Source organism: Podarcis pityusensis (assembly GCF_964106645.2).
Source record: "Podarcis pityusensis genome assembly, chromosome: 6".
Lineage (NCBI taxonomy): Eukaryota > Metazoa > Chordata > Lepidosauria > Squamata > Lacertidae > Podarcis > Podarcis pityusensis.
In genome coordinates this window covers 29,858,646-29,874,494 of record NC_138030.1, presented here as the reverse complement: position 1 = coordinate 29,874,494, position 15,849 = coordinate 29,858,646, and the positions used below count along the sequence as shown (strand labels likewise).

General features: G+C 45.9%; 1 protein-coding gene across 2 annotated transcripts in view; it reads left to right on the top strand.

Annotated features, from left to right (window-relative positions):
* Positions 1-15,055, top strand: part of MYH7B (myosin heavy chain 7B) — a 57,274-nt gene extending 42,219 nt beyond the window's left edge. For both annotated transcript variants that reach the window (XM_081010278.1, XM_081010279.1), the window contains 17 exons: positions 681-826; positions 1,776-1,866; positions 2,230-2,619; positions 3,299-3,425; positions 4,576-4,694; positions 5,574-5,770; positions 6,430-6,779; positions 7,662-7,786; positions 9,002-9,117; positions 9,329-9,521; positions 10,127-10,330; positions 10,673-10,798; positions 11,923-12,093; positions 13,034-13,138; positions 13,471-13,566; positions 14,191-14,328; positions 14,932-15,055. In XM_081010278.1, coding sequence (XP_080866404.1) covers positions 681-826; positions 1,776-1,866; positions 2,230-2,619; positions 3,299-3,425; positions 4,576-4,694; positions 5,574-5,770; positions 6,430-6,779; positions 7,662-7,786; positions 9,002-9,117; positions 9,329-9,521; positions 10,127-10,330; positions 10,673-10,798; positions 11,923-12,093; positions 13,034-13,138; positions 13,471-13,566; positions 14,191-14,328; positions 14,932-14,943 — 2,706 coding nt within the window. In that variant the 3' untranslated portion in view covers positions 14,944-15,055. The remainder of the gene's footprint in view (positions 1-680; positions 827-1,775; positions 1,867-2,229; positions 2,620-3,298; positions 3,426-4,575; positions 4,695-5,573; positions 5,771-6,429; positions 6,780-7,661; positions 7,787-9,001; positions 9,118-9,328; positions 9,522-10,126; positions 10,331-10,672; positions 10,799-11,922; positions 12,094-13,033; positions 13,139-13,470; positions 13,567-14,190; positions 14,329-14,931) is intronic.
* Positions 15,056-15,849: the final 794 nt, after the last annotated feature.

The window sequence follows — 15,849 nt, the reverse complement described above, 5'->3', positions numbered from 1 at the left end:
AAAAGCTCACTAGATTGTGCAAACATAAATGCTTTGCTGGAAAATTATCAGTCTCAGAAACCTTAACAATATCTACCTGTCCAGTTCTTTGAAATGTCTGTACAGCAGTATCTGCCTTTCATATGTTCCAGTCCAGAACTGGCCCTACCATTAGGCAGAGTGTGTCAACAGATGCTTGTGGTGAGGGACAGCTTCCCCCTCTATTAGAGGACAGACCTGTGTGTGTTAACCCCCTTAAACTAGCCTGCTGCCCTCAGGTGCCTTGGAGGACACATTGCCTGTGTTGAAGTGAGATTCAACTGCTGGTCTAGTCACCTTCTGTGTGTAGAAGGGGTGGGGATGGGGGTACCATCTTGCCTTTGGCATCAGACAGTAAAATGTCTAGCCCCATAACAATGTGCTTTTTGGGGTAGATGCTTCTGTAATGTTTCCAGCTGGCTGAGCTTCCTATCCAATGTTGGGGAACCTATGGCCCACCAGAGGGTGTTGGACTACAACTGCCACCATCCCTGTCCATTGGCAGTGCTGGCTAGGGTTGTTGGGACTTTTGGAGGGACATGGGTTCTCTATCTCTGACATCATTGCACGGAGGCACCATTTTGGGAGAAAGGGTAAATTGGGTGAGCAAAGCATGTTCTGTGACTTTCTCATTTTCCTTCACTATTCTTTGTGCCCTCTAGCTGGAAAGTGCTTTAGAACAAGAGAAGAAGATACGGATGGACCTGGAAAGAGCAAAACGCAAGCTGGAAGGCGATTTGAAGCTCACTCAGGAATCTGTGATGGATCTGGAGAATGATAAGCAGCAGCTGGAAGAGAAACTCAAGAAGTGAGCATGCAATTGATGGAAATACCACCCAACCAAACCAAACCAAACCGGGTTAAGCAGGCTGCTTGATAGCAGCCTAACAACAGATGTGAGATAATAGCTCACAACAGATGCTGAATTGTTTCTGCACTAGAATTTTGGAACAATAATTACAGGTTGAAAAGGGTTCTCTATTTTCACGCAGTATCGAAAGGCAAATTTGAGTAGGAGTCTCTGCTGTATGAAGGATTGTTGAAGATGCAAGTGAAAATAGAAATGGTGGGCTTTGTGTCTGATTTGCGTCCGTGGGACTTAAGCATACATACTTAGGATTTATCCCTCCTGCTTTTCCCCATGTCCTCAAGGAAACTTCAGTTACCGGAGTGAGAAACAGAGAAAGCGCATGAGCTGCACAGTGCAACCCACTAAAATGCTCATTATGGCTTCAGATCACTGCCCTCAATGAAGAAAAGCCGGGGCAGCTGGTGAATCTGCCTTCATCTGTGCCCCAGCTCTCATCTCAAGTGAATTGCTACATGGTTCAAAGAATTAAGCTGCTTTGTAGGCTTATTCATGTGTTGCACTGAACACAAGTACAAGCTGTCTCTGCACATGAACAAGTGTTTGTGTCAAAGAATATACACTTGTTGATTTGTGCGGCTGAACTAATTCTGTACACAGACTGAACACTTGTTGAACTTGTGAATAACTGTGCAAGTGTGCAGCTCAACTATTGTTACACAGGTACACAGATTGCATACTCCTTGTATGTAATATGTGAACACCCCTTTATATGATATTTTCAGCAAGACGGTCTTGTCCCACAACGCAAAAAACATGATTTTTAAAAAACCATTTACATTTTCAAACCACCAATGTAGAAACAACCCTCCCTCAGTCTCCTAGCAGTGACAATTGCTTCTATCTCAGTCCCGATATAAATGCAGCTTGTTCTTATTTTCTTTCATAGGAAAGACTTTGAAATGAACCAGTTAAATTCAAGAATTGAAGATGAGCAAGTCCTTGCAATTCAGCTGCAGAAGAAAATTAAAGAGCTCCAGGTAAACCTAAGAGGGAGTGTTGGATGTTAACAGGCACAAAAAAGGAAGGGAATTTTTTTTTTTTTACAGCAGCAGGGCTGGGTGTGAACATTTTGGGGGGTAAGTGGGGAGCAAGCCCACCATTTGTGCCAAAAGTCAAAAGGGGCAAACATTTGGTCCGGCCTTTGAAGAATTTCCTGTAATCCACTGCAATGTAGATGCTCTTGGCCACTTGGTACCACAATGATCCACGTGTTCTACCTGGAAGCCCAGATAGAAGCGTTATGAGCCCCTCAACCCTGATCAGAGTCATTGGGTTCTCCTCCCCCTTTCATTCTGGGCAGAGTTACCTGGTGGTTTCTGCCATCTTTTGTCTACTTGCAGGCCCGCATTGAGGAGCTAGAAGAGGAGCTTGAGGCCGAGCGAGCTGCCAGGGCCAAGGTGGAGAAGCAGCGGGCAGAGGTGGCGCATGAGCTGGAGGAGCTGAGCGAGCGGCTAGAGGAGGCGGGTGGCGCCACAGCTTGCCAGATAGAGCTGAACAAGAAGCGAGAAGCAGAATTCTTGAAGCTGCGCAGGGACCTGGAGGAGGCCACGTTGCAGCATGAGTCAACCGCTGCCGCCCTGCGCAAAAAGCATGCAGATTCTGTGGCGGAACTGGGGGAGCAGATCGACAACCTGCAGCGCGTGAAGCAGAAGCTGGAGAAGGAGAAGAGCGAGTTGAAGATGGAGGTGGATGATCTGTCATCCAACATTGACTACCTCACCAAGAACAAGGTGAATGCCATTTGCTGATGCTTCCTTGTGCACTAATGTGTTGAAAGGAGGAGGAGATGTTGTAAGCAGAGGTAGAGCTTTCCGTGCATGAATGTGAATGGGCTAGTTTAGTGCTGCAACTCTAAGCCAGAAGGTGGCTTGAGGGAGGAAGGTATCACATACAGCAGTAATTTGGTCCTGAGGCGGAAGTCAGCATCTCAAGAAGCTTGATTTTTCATTTTCCTCCTGACTTCAAAAAAATCACCATAAGCCCAATGAATCAGCTAAGGTGTATTTTAGCTTAGAAGTCCATTACAGTGATTGGTTGTTCAGATGGAGTGGATCAGGTGCACTTTTTCAGCATTTCAGTTCCCTTTCTCTGTTTCTGAAGTGTTCCTCAACTTGACAGGTCCCCTGCTGGTTTGCTCAGTTGACAAGGACCAGCACTGCTGTGCAAGTTTACACCACTGACTTTCTGACTGGTCAGGGTGGGAAGAAGGTAGCTGCCTTTTTTTAAGGAAGCACTGTGTATACTGTGCATGATGGGGACAGTGAACTACATGTAAGTGCTAAGGGAGCAGACCATGAAGGCACTGGAGCTCTTCACTGGCCATGATCCAGCCCTAGGCTCTGCCTCGAGCCAGTTGTTTAATGCATTGACAATTCAGACATCTAGACAAAGTTTTCTTCCCTGTTGCAGGCAAATGCTGAAAAGCTCTGCCGAACGTATGAGGATCAGCTGAGCGAAACCAAATCAAAGCTGGATGAACTCCAGCGTCAGCTAGCCGAAGTCAGCACCCAGCGTGGGAGACTGCAGACTGAAAATGGTATGTTTTGCTTTCAAAGTCGCTCCCTCTGTTAGATACCTGGCTTGATTGCTTGCATGTTGGATCTCCCCAGGAAGAGAGCAGTCTGGATAAGCAGCCTTGATGATGCAAGATATTCTTATGTCAGATAAATTGCCTATGAAGAGCTGCAGAATATCCATGCAGGACAATTGGCCTTGGGGATCTTGGCATGTTGAGTTTGAACTTGAGGCATGAGGGTTTTGATTCTTGCTTGGCCATGAGGAGGCTAATTGAATGTCCCTGGAAAAGTCGCTGTCTGTCTACATACTTCACAGTGTTGCTCCAGGCTTGAGGGGGGCCCTGGGCAAAATGCCTTCTCATGGGCCACTCTCCCCTGTCAGTGGCTTGGTGGATTTATCTAGTGACTGATGCTATGTCAGGGGCATTGTGGGACATTACAGCATTGGCTAGATGCAGTTGCCTGCCCCTGCTTGTAGCGCTGAGCCAGAAACTAATCGAAGGCATCATTAGAAGGCCCTGCCTGGTACTGAGACCCTGGCAATTGCCCAAAGATGCCACTCCTGTAATGATAAATAACTGAGATTAGAATTATCAACCATTTTGGAGCTTTATGAAGCTCATGCCAATTATGCTATGCATGCTTCAGAAAATACAGAGCTAATTACATTCATTGGGTTCGGCTTTCTAACAGGTTAGATTTTAGAGCCAACAAGAGAAAGCACTGAATCCATTTTGATTGACATGGCTACAGTCTTTTGAGGTGAACATTAGACTGAGAGCCCATAACATCTATCTTATGGGGATTAGGGTGGAATCACAAAATCTGTTGGGCTAATGAGTCCCACCAGTGGAAGCCTGCATAAGGATTTTCACTTGTGCACTGGGGCTTTCCTTCCCCTTCACCTCCACCCCCAAAAAACAGCTCAAGAGAGTCAGGAAAACTGCTAGAACAGCATGCGAAGGAGGGGAAGGGATTGTTCCATCTGACAAACTGAATACCACCCAATGTCTGCATCCTGCCCACGCTGATAACCTTCAAATGAGTTGTTTTCAGTGATGGATCAGTCCTGAAAACTGCCGTGTGGCTATTTTGGATTTCAAAGGAATGGAAAACGATGAGTTCTCTAATGAAAATGTCAATGGGATATCTGGCTTTTTACAAAATTAGGAGAACTTAGCCGGCTTCTTGAAGAGAAGGAGTCCTTTATAAACCAGCTGAGTCGTGGCAAGACTTCCTTTACGCAAACCATTGATGAACTCAAGAGACAGCTAGAAGAAGAGACTAAGGTGACCATTTATACATCTGGGGTTACACCTGAAGTCAAGAGCTGGTAACAGGGAACCAGGACTTAATTTGTACTGCGGGGAGGCTCACTTGGGCCCTGAAACTATTTTTCAATACCCAGAACATATCCTGGAATATATCAAATAATAGTAAGGAGAAGTGCCTCTGAGTATGTGCAGAGTGCTTTTCTATACCACTGAATAACCACAGTCTGCATATTTTTAGGATTCAGGAACAGGACTTTCATGGGCATGTTTGAGATCCATCCCCATCTTTTTGGCTATAATGCTATAAAGGGAACCCTTTAATGTAGATAATATTGCGTTTCCATGGGGAGAGTGAATAAGACAGTAAATTATACTTCCATAGCTGCAGCAATATTTTCAGTATGTTAACAAATGTCTCTGATGGGAAAGATGTTTTTCGAAAGGGAGACAACAGTAGCCTTGATTCTTCTACATTCCATAAAGACTGTAAATAAGAAAAGCCATGGCTTCTGGTTCAGCCAGGACAGGGCAGGTGTGGTGATTATGTTGGGTGATTGGCATGGCCTGTCAGTGGACTGTTTTCCTTGTTGACTCATCCACCTTGAGCTCGCAAGAGTATCTGCTCCAATGATTGTCACAGGCCCTTTGTTTAATGTCCATAAAGAGCCCAGCTCCTCCTACCCTCCATATTGTGTATATTTTTTGCATAGAAGGCAACCATCTTCACAAACAGTTGCTCCTAACTTATTGATGAATAATCTGTCAGAATGTATTGAACCCCAGCCTTCATTTGACACACTGGGGAGTTAGAACTATCTACTCCTTGATAAATGGACACATGCAAGGGAGAGAGGCCTTGTTTCCATTTTACTACATGCGATTCCAACCTTCCAGTCCAAGAACGCTCTGGCTCATGCTTTGCAAGCTTCCCGCCACGACTGTGACCTTCTGCGGGAGCAGTATGAGGAGGAAGTGGAAGCCAAGGGAGATCTCCAGCGGTCCCTGTCAAAGGCCAATGCAGAAGTGGCCCAGTGGAGGACCAAATACGAGACAGACGCCATCCAGAGGACAGAAGAGTTAGAGGAAGCCAAGTAAGTCCTAGAGGTGGCCATTCATGCAAAATAAATTTTGTGCTGTCCCAATTCTGTGCAGAAATGAAGCAGCTTTGGCATTACAGTGTTGCCCAAAGGACCTTTTTGATTAAGTGCAATAGGTAGGATGGCCATGTGTCCAACTTCACAGAGCACAGTTCTCTGTTTGGAGGTGTTCTCTATCTGAAAGGCTGGCTGGTCCAGATTTTTTAAAAGTGTAAGAAGGGAGAAGTACCACCTTGAAGTTGCCCATCGCCAGTAGGCACCTAGAAAGAAGACAGCAGGTCATCTGATCAGTCTTTCCCTTTATGGTGAGATGTATTCTATATAAACTCCAGTAATTCTTTGTAAATTTGCATCTATGCATATAAATTATGCAAATTTGATGGTGTGTAAATGGCCACCCAATAGCAGGAGGCAGGAAAAGTCCATGTTAGGGATATATTTCAGGAAGAGGGAGGAAGCATGCCATAATGAGCTCCAGCTTCCTCCTCAAGTTTCACTTCCCAGTTTGTTGCTTCCGTCTCCCTTGAAGATCCTTCTCAACAGAAAGGTGGAAAGCATTGCACCAGGTGGATGAGATCTGTGCTGCTTCTAGAGCTCCATCTCCGGCTCGTGTAGGAGCAGCTATTTCCCTGGCTAACCATGATAATTTGCAGGAAGAAGCTGGCCATCCGGCTGCAGGAGGCAGAGGAAGCTGTGGAAGCAGCCCATGCCAAGTGCTCCTCTCTGGAGAAGACCAAGCACCGTCTGCAGACAGAGATCGAGGACCTCTCGATCGACCTGGAGAGAGCAAACTCGGCCGCTGCTGCTTTGGACAAGAAGCAGCGCAATTTCGACAGGATCATTGCGGAGTGGAAGCAGAAGTACGAGGAGACGCAGTCAGAGCTGGAGTCCTCCCAGAAGGAGTCCCGCAGCCTCAGCACAGAGCTCTTCAAGCTCAAGAATGCCTATGAGGAGTCCTTGGAAAATCTAGAGACTCTCAAACGCGAAAACAAGAACCTGCAAGGTATCATCAGGGTTGTGGGTAATCCAAGTGGGTACTTTGCAATCCAAGGAGCTGTTACTGGGCAGGCACAGGTGTCGTTTGTTCTTTTTCTTCTGTAAAGGCAGCTTCTATCTAGCCCTTACGATGGGAAGAGAATGCTTGAAGAGGTGAAAGCAGGGTAGAGAATCTGAGCAGGATCACCAGTGTTCAGGGAATGATTTTGCCCTTCTCCTCAGTAACAGGAAGAAAATAATGATTGATGTGACCCACATAAGGTCAAAGCATGCCCTACTTGTGGGTCTCTATCCTTCCACTTAAGACCAGTAGCCTAATGAATGTGTGGGCTCATCTGTGGACCAATTTGCAAGGCTGGTTTTGAGCACCTTGGATGAAGGGTGGTGCTGATGGGTTGATAGCCTCTTGTATTTGTGTGTGGCCCAAGTACGTAAGCCAGCCTTCACCAGTTTTGTGTTCTCCAGATGTTAGCTGGGGCTGATGGGCATTTTAGACCAAAACATTTGGAGAGCACCAGATTGGCGAAGGATGGCATAAGCCATACCCATGGGGCAAGCTCAGCAAAGGTCCAGAGCTTTAGGTTAGGCATTCTGTCCTGTCTTGTCTTCCATTCTGGGTTTGATTTTGGTCACCCTTTCCCCCAGTCACTTGGAGATAGACGGTGGAATTCAACCAAGTCCTACTTAGAGTGGACCTATTGAAATGAATGAACCTTAGTCATGTCAATTCACTCCAGTGGGTCTACTCTGAGTAGAAAAGGCATTGAATTCCGCCCAGGAATCTTGAATGAGTGGAGTATCTGAATACCAGCTACGTGTTATTATTATTATTATTATTAAAAACAACTACAGCTACATGCAGGCCTATAATTCCTATCTTCCTTACCAGAGGAGATCACTGACTTGACTGATCAGATTGGCATGAGTGGCAAAACCATCCATGAGCTGGAGAAGCTGAAGAAAGGTCTGGAGAGTGAGAAAAATGAAATCCAGGCTGCCCTGGAGGAGGCTGAGGTGAGCCCCCAGCTTGTGAGCAGAGGGAGAGCTTCATGTTGTGGCTGTGCACAATGTCAGGCTACATTATGTGAAATCCAAGCCATATCCCAACTGAATTGGGGGCTACAGCAATGCCCTTCAACCTTGAGTCCCAGAAGTTGTTGGGCTCCTGCTGCCATCATTCCTGAGTGTGGGCTGTGCTAGCAGTGGCTGATGGGGACTGGAATCTACCAACATCTAGAGGGCCACAGATTCCCCATCCCTGCTGTAGCTCATTGTGCTGCTCCTCATTTTGGATTTTGACCAGAAAGCTTTGCCACGTGGGAGTTGTAATCCATCACCTAGGGACCCAAGGGACACTGGGCCACAAAGATTTGGGGCAGTGAAAGGAGTGCCTTGCTTAATTTGAGGAATATGTCAGTGTGTCTGTGCATGTTCCTATGGGAAAATACAAATGTAGGAAGTATTGCCCAAGTCCTACAGTGTTCATGAAGGATCCTGTTAGGTAGAGCCACATAGATGTTAGAACTGTGGCATTTAGAAACAGTATCCTTTTAACATGCAGGCCTTTGACAAGTCGTCTTCCTCTTTCCCACATTTGCCTCTCATCCATCACTTGCTGCTGTTGATTTTTTTTCTGGCCTTGTCTTGGTGTTGAATCCTAGCAGGTGGAACAACTAGAGGCATAGAAGCTGACCATTTACCTGGCTCCACGGTGGCATCTAGTGGTCAGAAAAGTACACTTCTGGCCTTTGCCAACATGGTGCCAGGTTTATTTTATTTTATTTTATTTTATTTTATTTTATTTTATTTTATTTTATTTTATTTTATTTTATTTATTATTAAATCTCTACCTCAGCCTTCCTCCTAGAGAAGCCCAAGGTGGCAAACACCAAAATATTAAAATGCTAACACAATTAAATTAAAAACACAACATTTAAGAACAATCTCATAGCTCCACAGCTAATAAGGTTCAAGGTTCCTAGAAACAATTAATGTTATCTTACAGCAACCAAACACCTGGGTAAACAGGAGTGTTTTAAGTTCATTATAACAGTTGTTAATGAGGGAGAGAGGGTTGGCAAAGTCTCTCACAAATATTAGATATCTTAATGAGTTTCAGGCTATTCAGCACCCCTGATGCCTTTTTCAAAAATAAGCTGAAGCAGACTGAGGGGACTGGGACTCTGGTGAGCCTTTTCATGAAGTACTTATCTTTCCTTCTGCTCCTAGGGAGCCCTAGAGCACGAGGAGAGCAAGACTCTGCGCATCCAGCTGGAGTTGTCTCAGATCAAGGCTGATGTCGATAGGAAACTGGCAGAGAAGGATGAAGAATTTGAGAACCTCAGGTAGGAACAGAACATAGTGTGGCAGGCTGTTCTATGAAACTAGTTAGGTTTTTATAGGTTTGGGCCTTCTGAAGCCTTCATAACCAACACAGAGCAAATCTACACCGAGAGGCATCGTTGAGAAAACAAAAGTTGTGACGAAGGTTCACCGGTACTGCATTTGTAGGTATAAAGTGCCTCTTTTCTTAAGCATCTTTCTTCACTCTCCCAGGCGCAACCACCAAAGAGCCATGGACTCCATGCAGGCTTCACTTGATGCAGAAGCCAAAGCCAGAAATGAGGCCATCAGGCTGCGCAAGAAGATGGAAGGAGACCTGAATGAGATGGAGATACAGCTGAGCCACGCAAACCGCCAGGCTGCCGAGTCTCAGAAACTGGTGCGGCAGCTCCAAGCCCAAATGAAGGTCAGCCATGTCAGAAACATGTCTTCACTGAGCCTCTTGGAGCTCTCCTGTATTTCTGCCTCTCTCCATGGCTGCTCCACAGATACCCCTGGTATCACATTCCCCCAAGCCCAGCTCTACCGTTAGGCCCCTCAGGTGGCGGTTGTCGATGGACAGCATTTCCTTGAAGGACAGAGCCGTGTCTGCCATGCTGTCTGTCCTGTGTCCTCTTAACTAGCCTGTTATCCTCAAGTGCCATGGAAGATGCTACTCCATTACCAATATTAGAGTAATATTAGACTGTGAGTCTAGTTGACTTCTGTATGTGGAACTGGGGGGTGCCATCTTGCCCTTTGCCTTAGGCAGGAAGTGTACTGGATTGGCCCTGCGGGGGCAAGCTGCTGATGGCAGGTGGGCCAAATCCAGAGGTAAATAGGGCCACAGTGCGCAATCTCTCTCTCTTTCTCTCTGCTACATGCTTACCCCCACATCTTGCCACCTGCATGAAATTAGGCCAAAGGCCTCATGTGGTTGTTGGGCTACAGGTTCCCCACTCCTCTTTCCTTATAGCTCTTGCTTCTCTCTCATATTAATCAGACCCCTTTTTTTCTTGTGGTGCCTGACAGGACTTGCAGATAGAACTGGATGACACCTTGCGCCATAACGATGACCTGAAGGAGCAGGCTGCTGCCCTGGAGAGGCGCAACAACCTGATGCTGGCCGAGGTGGAGGAGCTGCGTGCAGCCCTGGAGCAAGCTGAGCGTGGAAGGAAGCTGGCTGAGCAGGAGCTGCTGGAGGCCACAGAAAGAGTCAATCTGCTGCACTCGCAGGTGAGGCAGAGGCTGAGTTCCCATGTGAGATACCAACTGCTGGACTCAGTGCTGAATAGATGGTTGAAGTGAACTGTTTCAAATCAGCCCTGAAAAAATGCAGGGTTCTTGATCTGCCTCCTTTCTGGGGATAATTTCTCGCTTGGGCTCATGGGAAACTGTGTCCTATGAATAGCTGCATGTAGAGAGAAGGGGATATGGCTAGAAAGACTCTCTGCTTGCAAGTCTGGAGAGCTGCTTCTCAGTCAGACCAGACAACCCATGGTTAGAGGGAGTATTTGTTAGCACCCTTTGTTCCTAATGTCATGGCGAGTTCATTTCCACGGTCCCTTTCTTTCCCAGAACACAGGTCTGATTAACCAAAAGAAGAAGATGGAGGCAGACATCTCCCAGTTGAGCACTGAGGTGGAGGAGGCAGTGCAGGAATGCCGGAATGCGGAAGAGAAGGCCAAGAAAGCCATCACGGATGTAAGAGATTGGAAGCCCTTGAGAGGGACTCTTGCACTGTTCCTGTTACAATAATGCTTGTTTAGTATATATTAAGCTAGAAACACCCTTTGAACAGACAAAAAACAAAAAGCAGCCCAATTTCAAATGCTGATTCTCTGAAAGTCAGATGTTGGCTTTTGGATATCAATCTAAAATGTGAAATGTACATTTTAAAATGTCCAAATTTTGACAGCTGTCCACTCAATAAAACATTTGTTTCAGCTCTTGTAGTTAACAGAGGTTTTGACTCATTACACAAAATTACCTACAGAGCTGGCAGCTTCACTATCACATATTCACCAGAACATCTCCATGCTCTCTGTGTAATGACTGGCTAGAGCTGGCAATGCCTCTGTGTTAATAGGTGGTTGCCTACAGCATCCCTTTTTGTAGGTGGCATTCTTGATGCTGCCACAGCACTTAGGAATCAGCAGCTGAAGTAGATGATGTGAGGAAGGCATGGCCTGGTCAGTGGTAAGGTGTTGCTGAAGTAGCAGGACAAGAGAGGCAGGACACCTGAGGGTTAGAGAAGGTGAGTGATCTGCAGCACCTTTGGACAAGGATAGCCAAAGTGGTGTCCTCTAGGTCTTGTAGACTACAACTCCCATCATCCGTGACCAGGCTGGCTGGGGCTGATGGGAGTTTTAGCTCACAACATCTGGAGGACACTCTATTACCTATCTTTGCTTTAGGAACTAAGGGGCTGACCCTTGGGAATTTTGGTACAGAGGAGAGGAGATAATAAACCAGGGTGAACTCCCAGTTGGGGATAGACAATGGCTGTTAACATAAGTGAAGAACTTGATGAGCATGGAGACAGATTGCGGAGGAGGGATTTGCTATAAGGATTGCAACATTCCACTTAATGGGTGAAACTTCTAAATTAGACCCAGTACCTGATTGGTTGAATGGGTAGTGGAGTCTGAAACACAGCTATGGATAATACAGAGGTGTTCACTTTTACTTGTGTCTGGGTAGGCCTAAGCTGTGCTAGTATGTACGCTGGGCTATCTCACCCTGCAGGTGTGCAAGAGAGGGTAGTTATATGCATCTGTTCCAGACCTCCAGATGCTACATGGACTCTTTGCCCTTTGTCCCACCAGGCAGCCATGATGGCAGAGGAACTGAAGAAGGAGCAAGACACAAGTGCCCATTTGGAGCGGATGAAGAAGAATATGGAACAGACCATCAAGGACCTGCAAATGCGGCTGGATGAGGCTGAGCAGATTGCCCTGAAAGGAGGCAAGAAGCAGATCCAAAAACTGGAAGCCAGGGTGAGAACAAGGGGAATGTAACATTTTTTCTTGCAGCAGCCATCTATGATCCACAAGGCAAGGAGGAGGAGGGATTAATAGAAATCTGAACTCTGCCAAATCTGAAGCCACTGGATAGATCCTTCCAGCAACATCCTTTCCCAATGCCACTCTTGGTGTTCTGACTGAATGCTGCAAAGTGTTCCTCTGAGCCCAACCCAGAACTGCTTATCCTAAATCCCTAACACTCATACAAGCTTGAGCCCCACCACCTGCTATGCTAAGCATTCCAAGAATGCTTCATCATAACTTGGGCTGTACTCATGATGTACATCTGCAGGGAGAATTTGTCATTCCAATAATATGAGGATTCTAGCCCTCATGGCTCTAGGAAACAGCTTGGAAATGTGTTGACTTAGGAGGCTCCAACTCAACCATTTCCTGTTGCGTTCATTTCCCCTCTATTGCTCATGGGTAGGTTAAAAAAAATCATGCAGAAAATTAAATTGCCAAATGCCCTTGCATGATTTGTTCTGGTACCATTTTTTGAATTCCCTTGACACTGAATGAAATACTGTGTTCACCAATATCCCTAAAAGATACTAGGTTTTTATTTGAGAGAAGGTCCTAGTTGAGAGGGATTGACCAAGGATAGGCCTGGAGAATAGTGCAAGTTGGCCTCTTCTCTTCCAGTTATATCCTGTCATAGGAAGACAAGATGCTCAGGGTACTCAGCCCTGAGTTGACAAAATCTCAGCTACAAGGTTCCTGCAGGGATCTAGAATGTGGGAGTATAGGCAAGTCCCCCTCTAACGTCTTCCTAGTGTGACATACGAACATCCACATGAATTCCTACTTCCTTGCCGAGTGTGACAATTATATCCTTCATTCTAGGTTTCTTCTCTGAGTCAAGTAAAGAGAGGTGTAAAGGAACCTAAGCCACCCTATTTGTTCTTTTCAGGTGCGTGAACTGGAGGGTGAATTGGATGTAGAACAAAAGAAGTATGCAGAGACTCAGAAGGGTATTCGCAAGTATGAGCGCAGGATCAAAGAACTGACCTATCAGGTACAAGCCTCAGCATCTTCACACCAATTTCCCAGCCCCTTGTTTTATTAGCAGTAGAGCTGCGCCATAAGTGGGGGGGGGGGCTTTAAAGGTCTGCCCCCATGTATTCCCCTTCCTCATCCCAACAATGCAAGGGTGACTGAAAAATGTGGCAAGTTCCAACATATGGAGGACCACATGCTACTGTATATGGAGATCAAGGAGGGGCTGGATTAATCTAGGGAAGGTGAAGCTCCAAGGGAGCAGAAGGGGAAAATCTCTGTGCATAGTGTGGGAGAGAATCACTGACAGGAAGAGCTGAGGTATCCCATGCTTTGCTATTTGCTTTTCAGACTGAAGAGGACAGGAAGAACCTGGCACGGATGCAGGAACTGATTGACAAACTGCAGAGTAAAGTCAAGAGTTACAAGCGCCAGTTTGAGGAGGCAGTAAGTGTGGCTCTGCATGGGCAGAGACTTACAGGCAGCAGAAAACGTGCTGTCTTTACTCACAGCTCCCTCTGGTCTTGTGGGAACCCTAGTGTCTACATTCCCCATGTGTTGCTGCAGTTAATTCAAAGCAAGAATCATATTCAAAAAGTGACACAACAGGAGCTCTGACACCTTAAAATGTCACTCTCATGCGCTTAGGGCAAATCAGCCTTCATTGCCCCTGCACCTTATTGCTCTTATTGGGCTTATATATGAGGAACCTCTGGCCCCCAGGGGGGGAAATGTGGCTCCCAGGCCTTAGTATCTGGCCCTTGGAACTCTCTGCAGGCCACACTCTTCACCAATCCTGCTCCAAGCCTTCCTTAAGTGTTTTGTATGGCTGGAAAGTAGCCTTTACCACCACTAGCATATGGCCTGTGGAAGGATGTCCATAAGGCAGTGCTACCCCTTGGGCTACAGCCATGCTATAGGCTCTGAAGGCACAAGGGCAAATTCACACTCACACCTGCCTGCAAACCTTTTTCCATGTGTCTAAGCAGACCATACTTGCCACAGGGGTATCTAATCACAGGGCCACTACCAGTTCTGCTGTCTACATCCATCCCTGTCTTTCCTTCTTAGGAGCAGCAAGCCAACTCCAACCTTGTGAAATACCGCAAGGTGCAGCATGAGCTGGATGATGCTGAAGAGCGGGCAGATATCGCAGAGACACAAGTGAACAAACTGCGGATTCGCACTAGGGAAGTTGTACCTCTGAAGGTAAAGGCTAAGCTACCACAAAGCTTGTGAGGATGGCTTACTGGAGGGGGATGCAAATCTTTTTGTTTTGAATGCTAGTGATAGAGAATAACCGAGCCAGCTAAATCTAGTGGTTTCTAGATAGCTTGGACCACACCCACCCACCACTAAGCCAGATGATAAGCCATGCCTTGTTTATCTGGTTTATTTTATTTTCCAGCTGCTCTTTCCTTATGCCTCCGTAGTTTGGAGAGCTTCTGGAAAGGGGTAGACAAACCAGCCAGCATTAAGCTACTGGGTTCACATATTACCAAGCCAGTTAAAACAAACCAGGATTCATAAGCCAACAAACAACCATGGCTTTGGATCATGGTTTATTAGCAGTAAACAATTCATAGTTAAGGTGCAGGACAGGGTTCACACATAGTGCTAAGCTATGGTTTAATATTATTTGGAAGATGACCAAGCTCTACCACTCCAGGAAAGTAGGACAAGTTAGCACTCAAGAGCAGTGGCTGCATCCTTGGGTTGCAACTTGGAAGGAAAAGACTGAGGGAGCGGTTGGGACTCCGCGAAGTTCCTGCAAGCTACTCTGAAACATACTTTCTGTTTTTTTATTAACAGTATGAAGAATAAGAAGCTGCAGTGCAACATCCCTTCTCTCACCATGTATGTCATTGTGTAGATGTAAATGGCTGCAACAGCCATCACTGTCTCTGTAGTGAATAAAACCTAGCATTCATGAGAAGGCTGTGACCTATTTATAATTGGGTGGACTATTGTTCTCACTATGACAATTCCTCTATTTAAAATGGAAATATGGCAGGAAGAACTTTCAAAGTCCTTTTCTAAGAATCATGGAATCATCAGTAGGCAACTTTCCCCATCTACTTAGTGGAGGATGGCCCGGTAGAGAATTGACTTCCAGTGGTGATAGAGGTGTTTTCTCAAGTACAGAAGGGAAGGAAACATGGTCAGATGTGAAAACTTCAATCATGGAGTATGTATAGATCAAAGTTTTTTGGACACTCCAAGGTCTTTTGGAAAAATAACTCAAGAACCCGCACAAAGGGGAAATGTATTGTTCTACCTGACAAAGAGCAGCCTAACTAATGATAGTTATGCAACAGTAATAATACAGTTGACCCATGGCTGCAAAGATACCATGCTACGTTCTACAGCAGACATATCCCTACTGAAGGTGGTTAGGAGGCAGCCAAGTTCCCCTTAACTATCCCTTCTCAAAGCATATTCAGATTGCAAGCTTCCACATTAATGGTACTTGTTCCCAAAGCATGCAGAATTATGCACAATCACACAAGTATGCCAACAGATCCTACACTAAAGTAGAATTGGAATAAGGGTCCTTAAGACTTGCTGAAAAAGGGTGGTAATCACTTCCAGCCATACAAAGAATAGACCTGTTGATAATTTCAGTGTGTCTATTGTTAACCCATCAACTCACAAACCTCCACCTGAGCATTACAACTGTGAAGTCCACTTGCTTATACCCAATCCATGCTATTTATAGGAAGAGCTCCG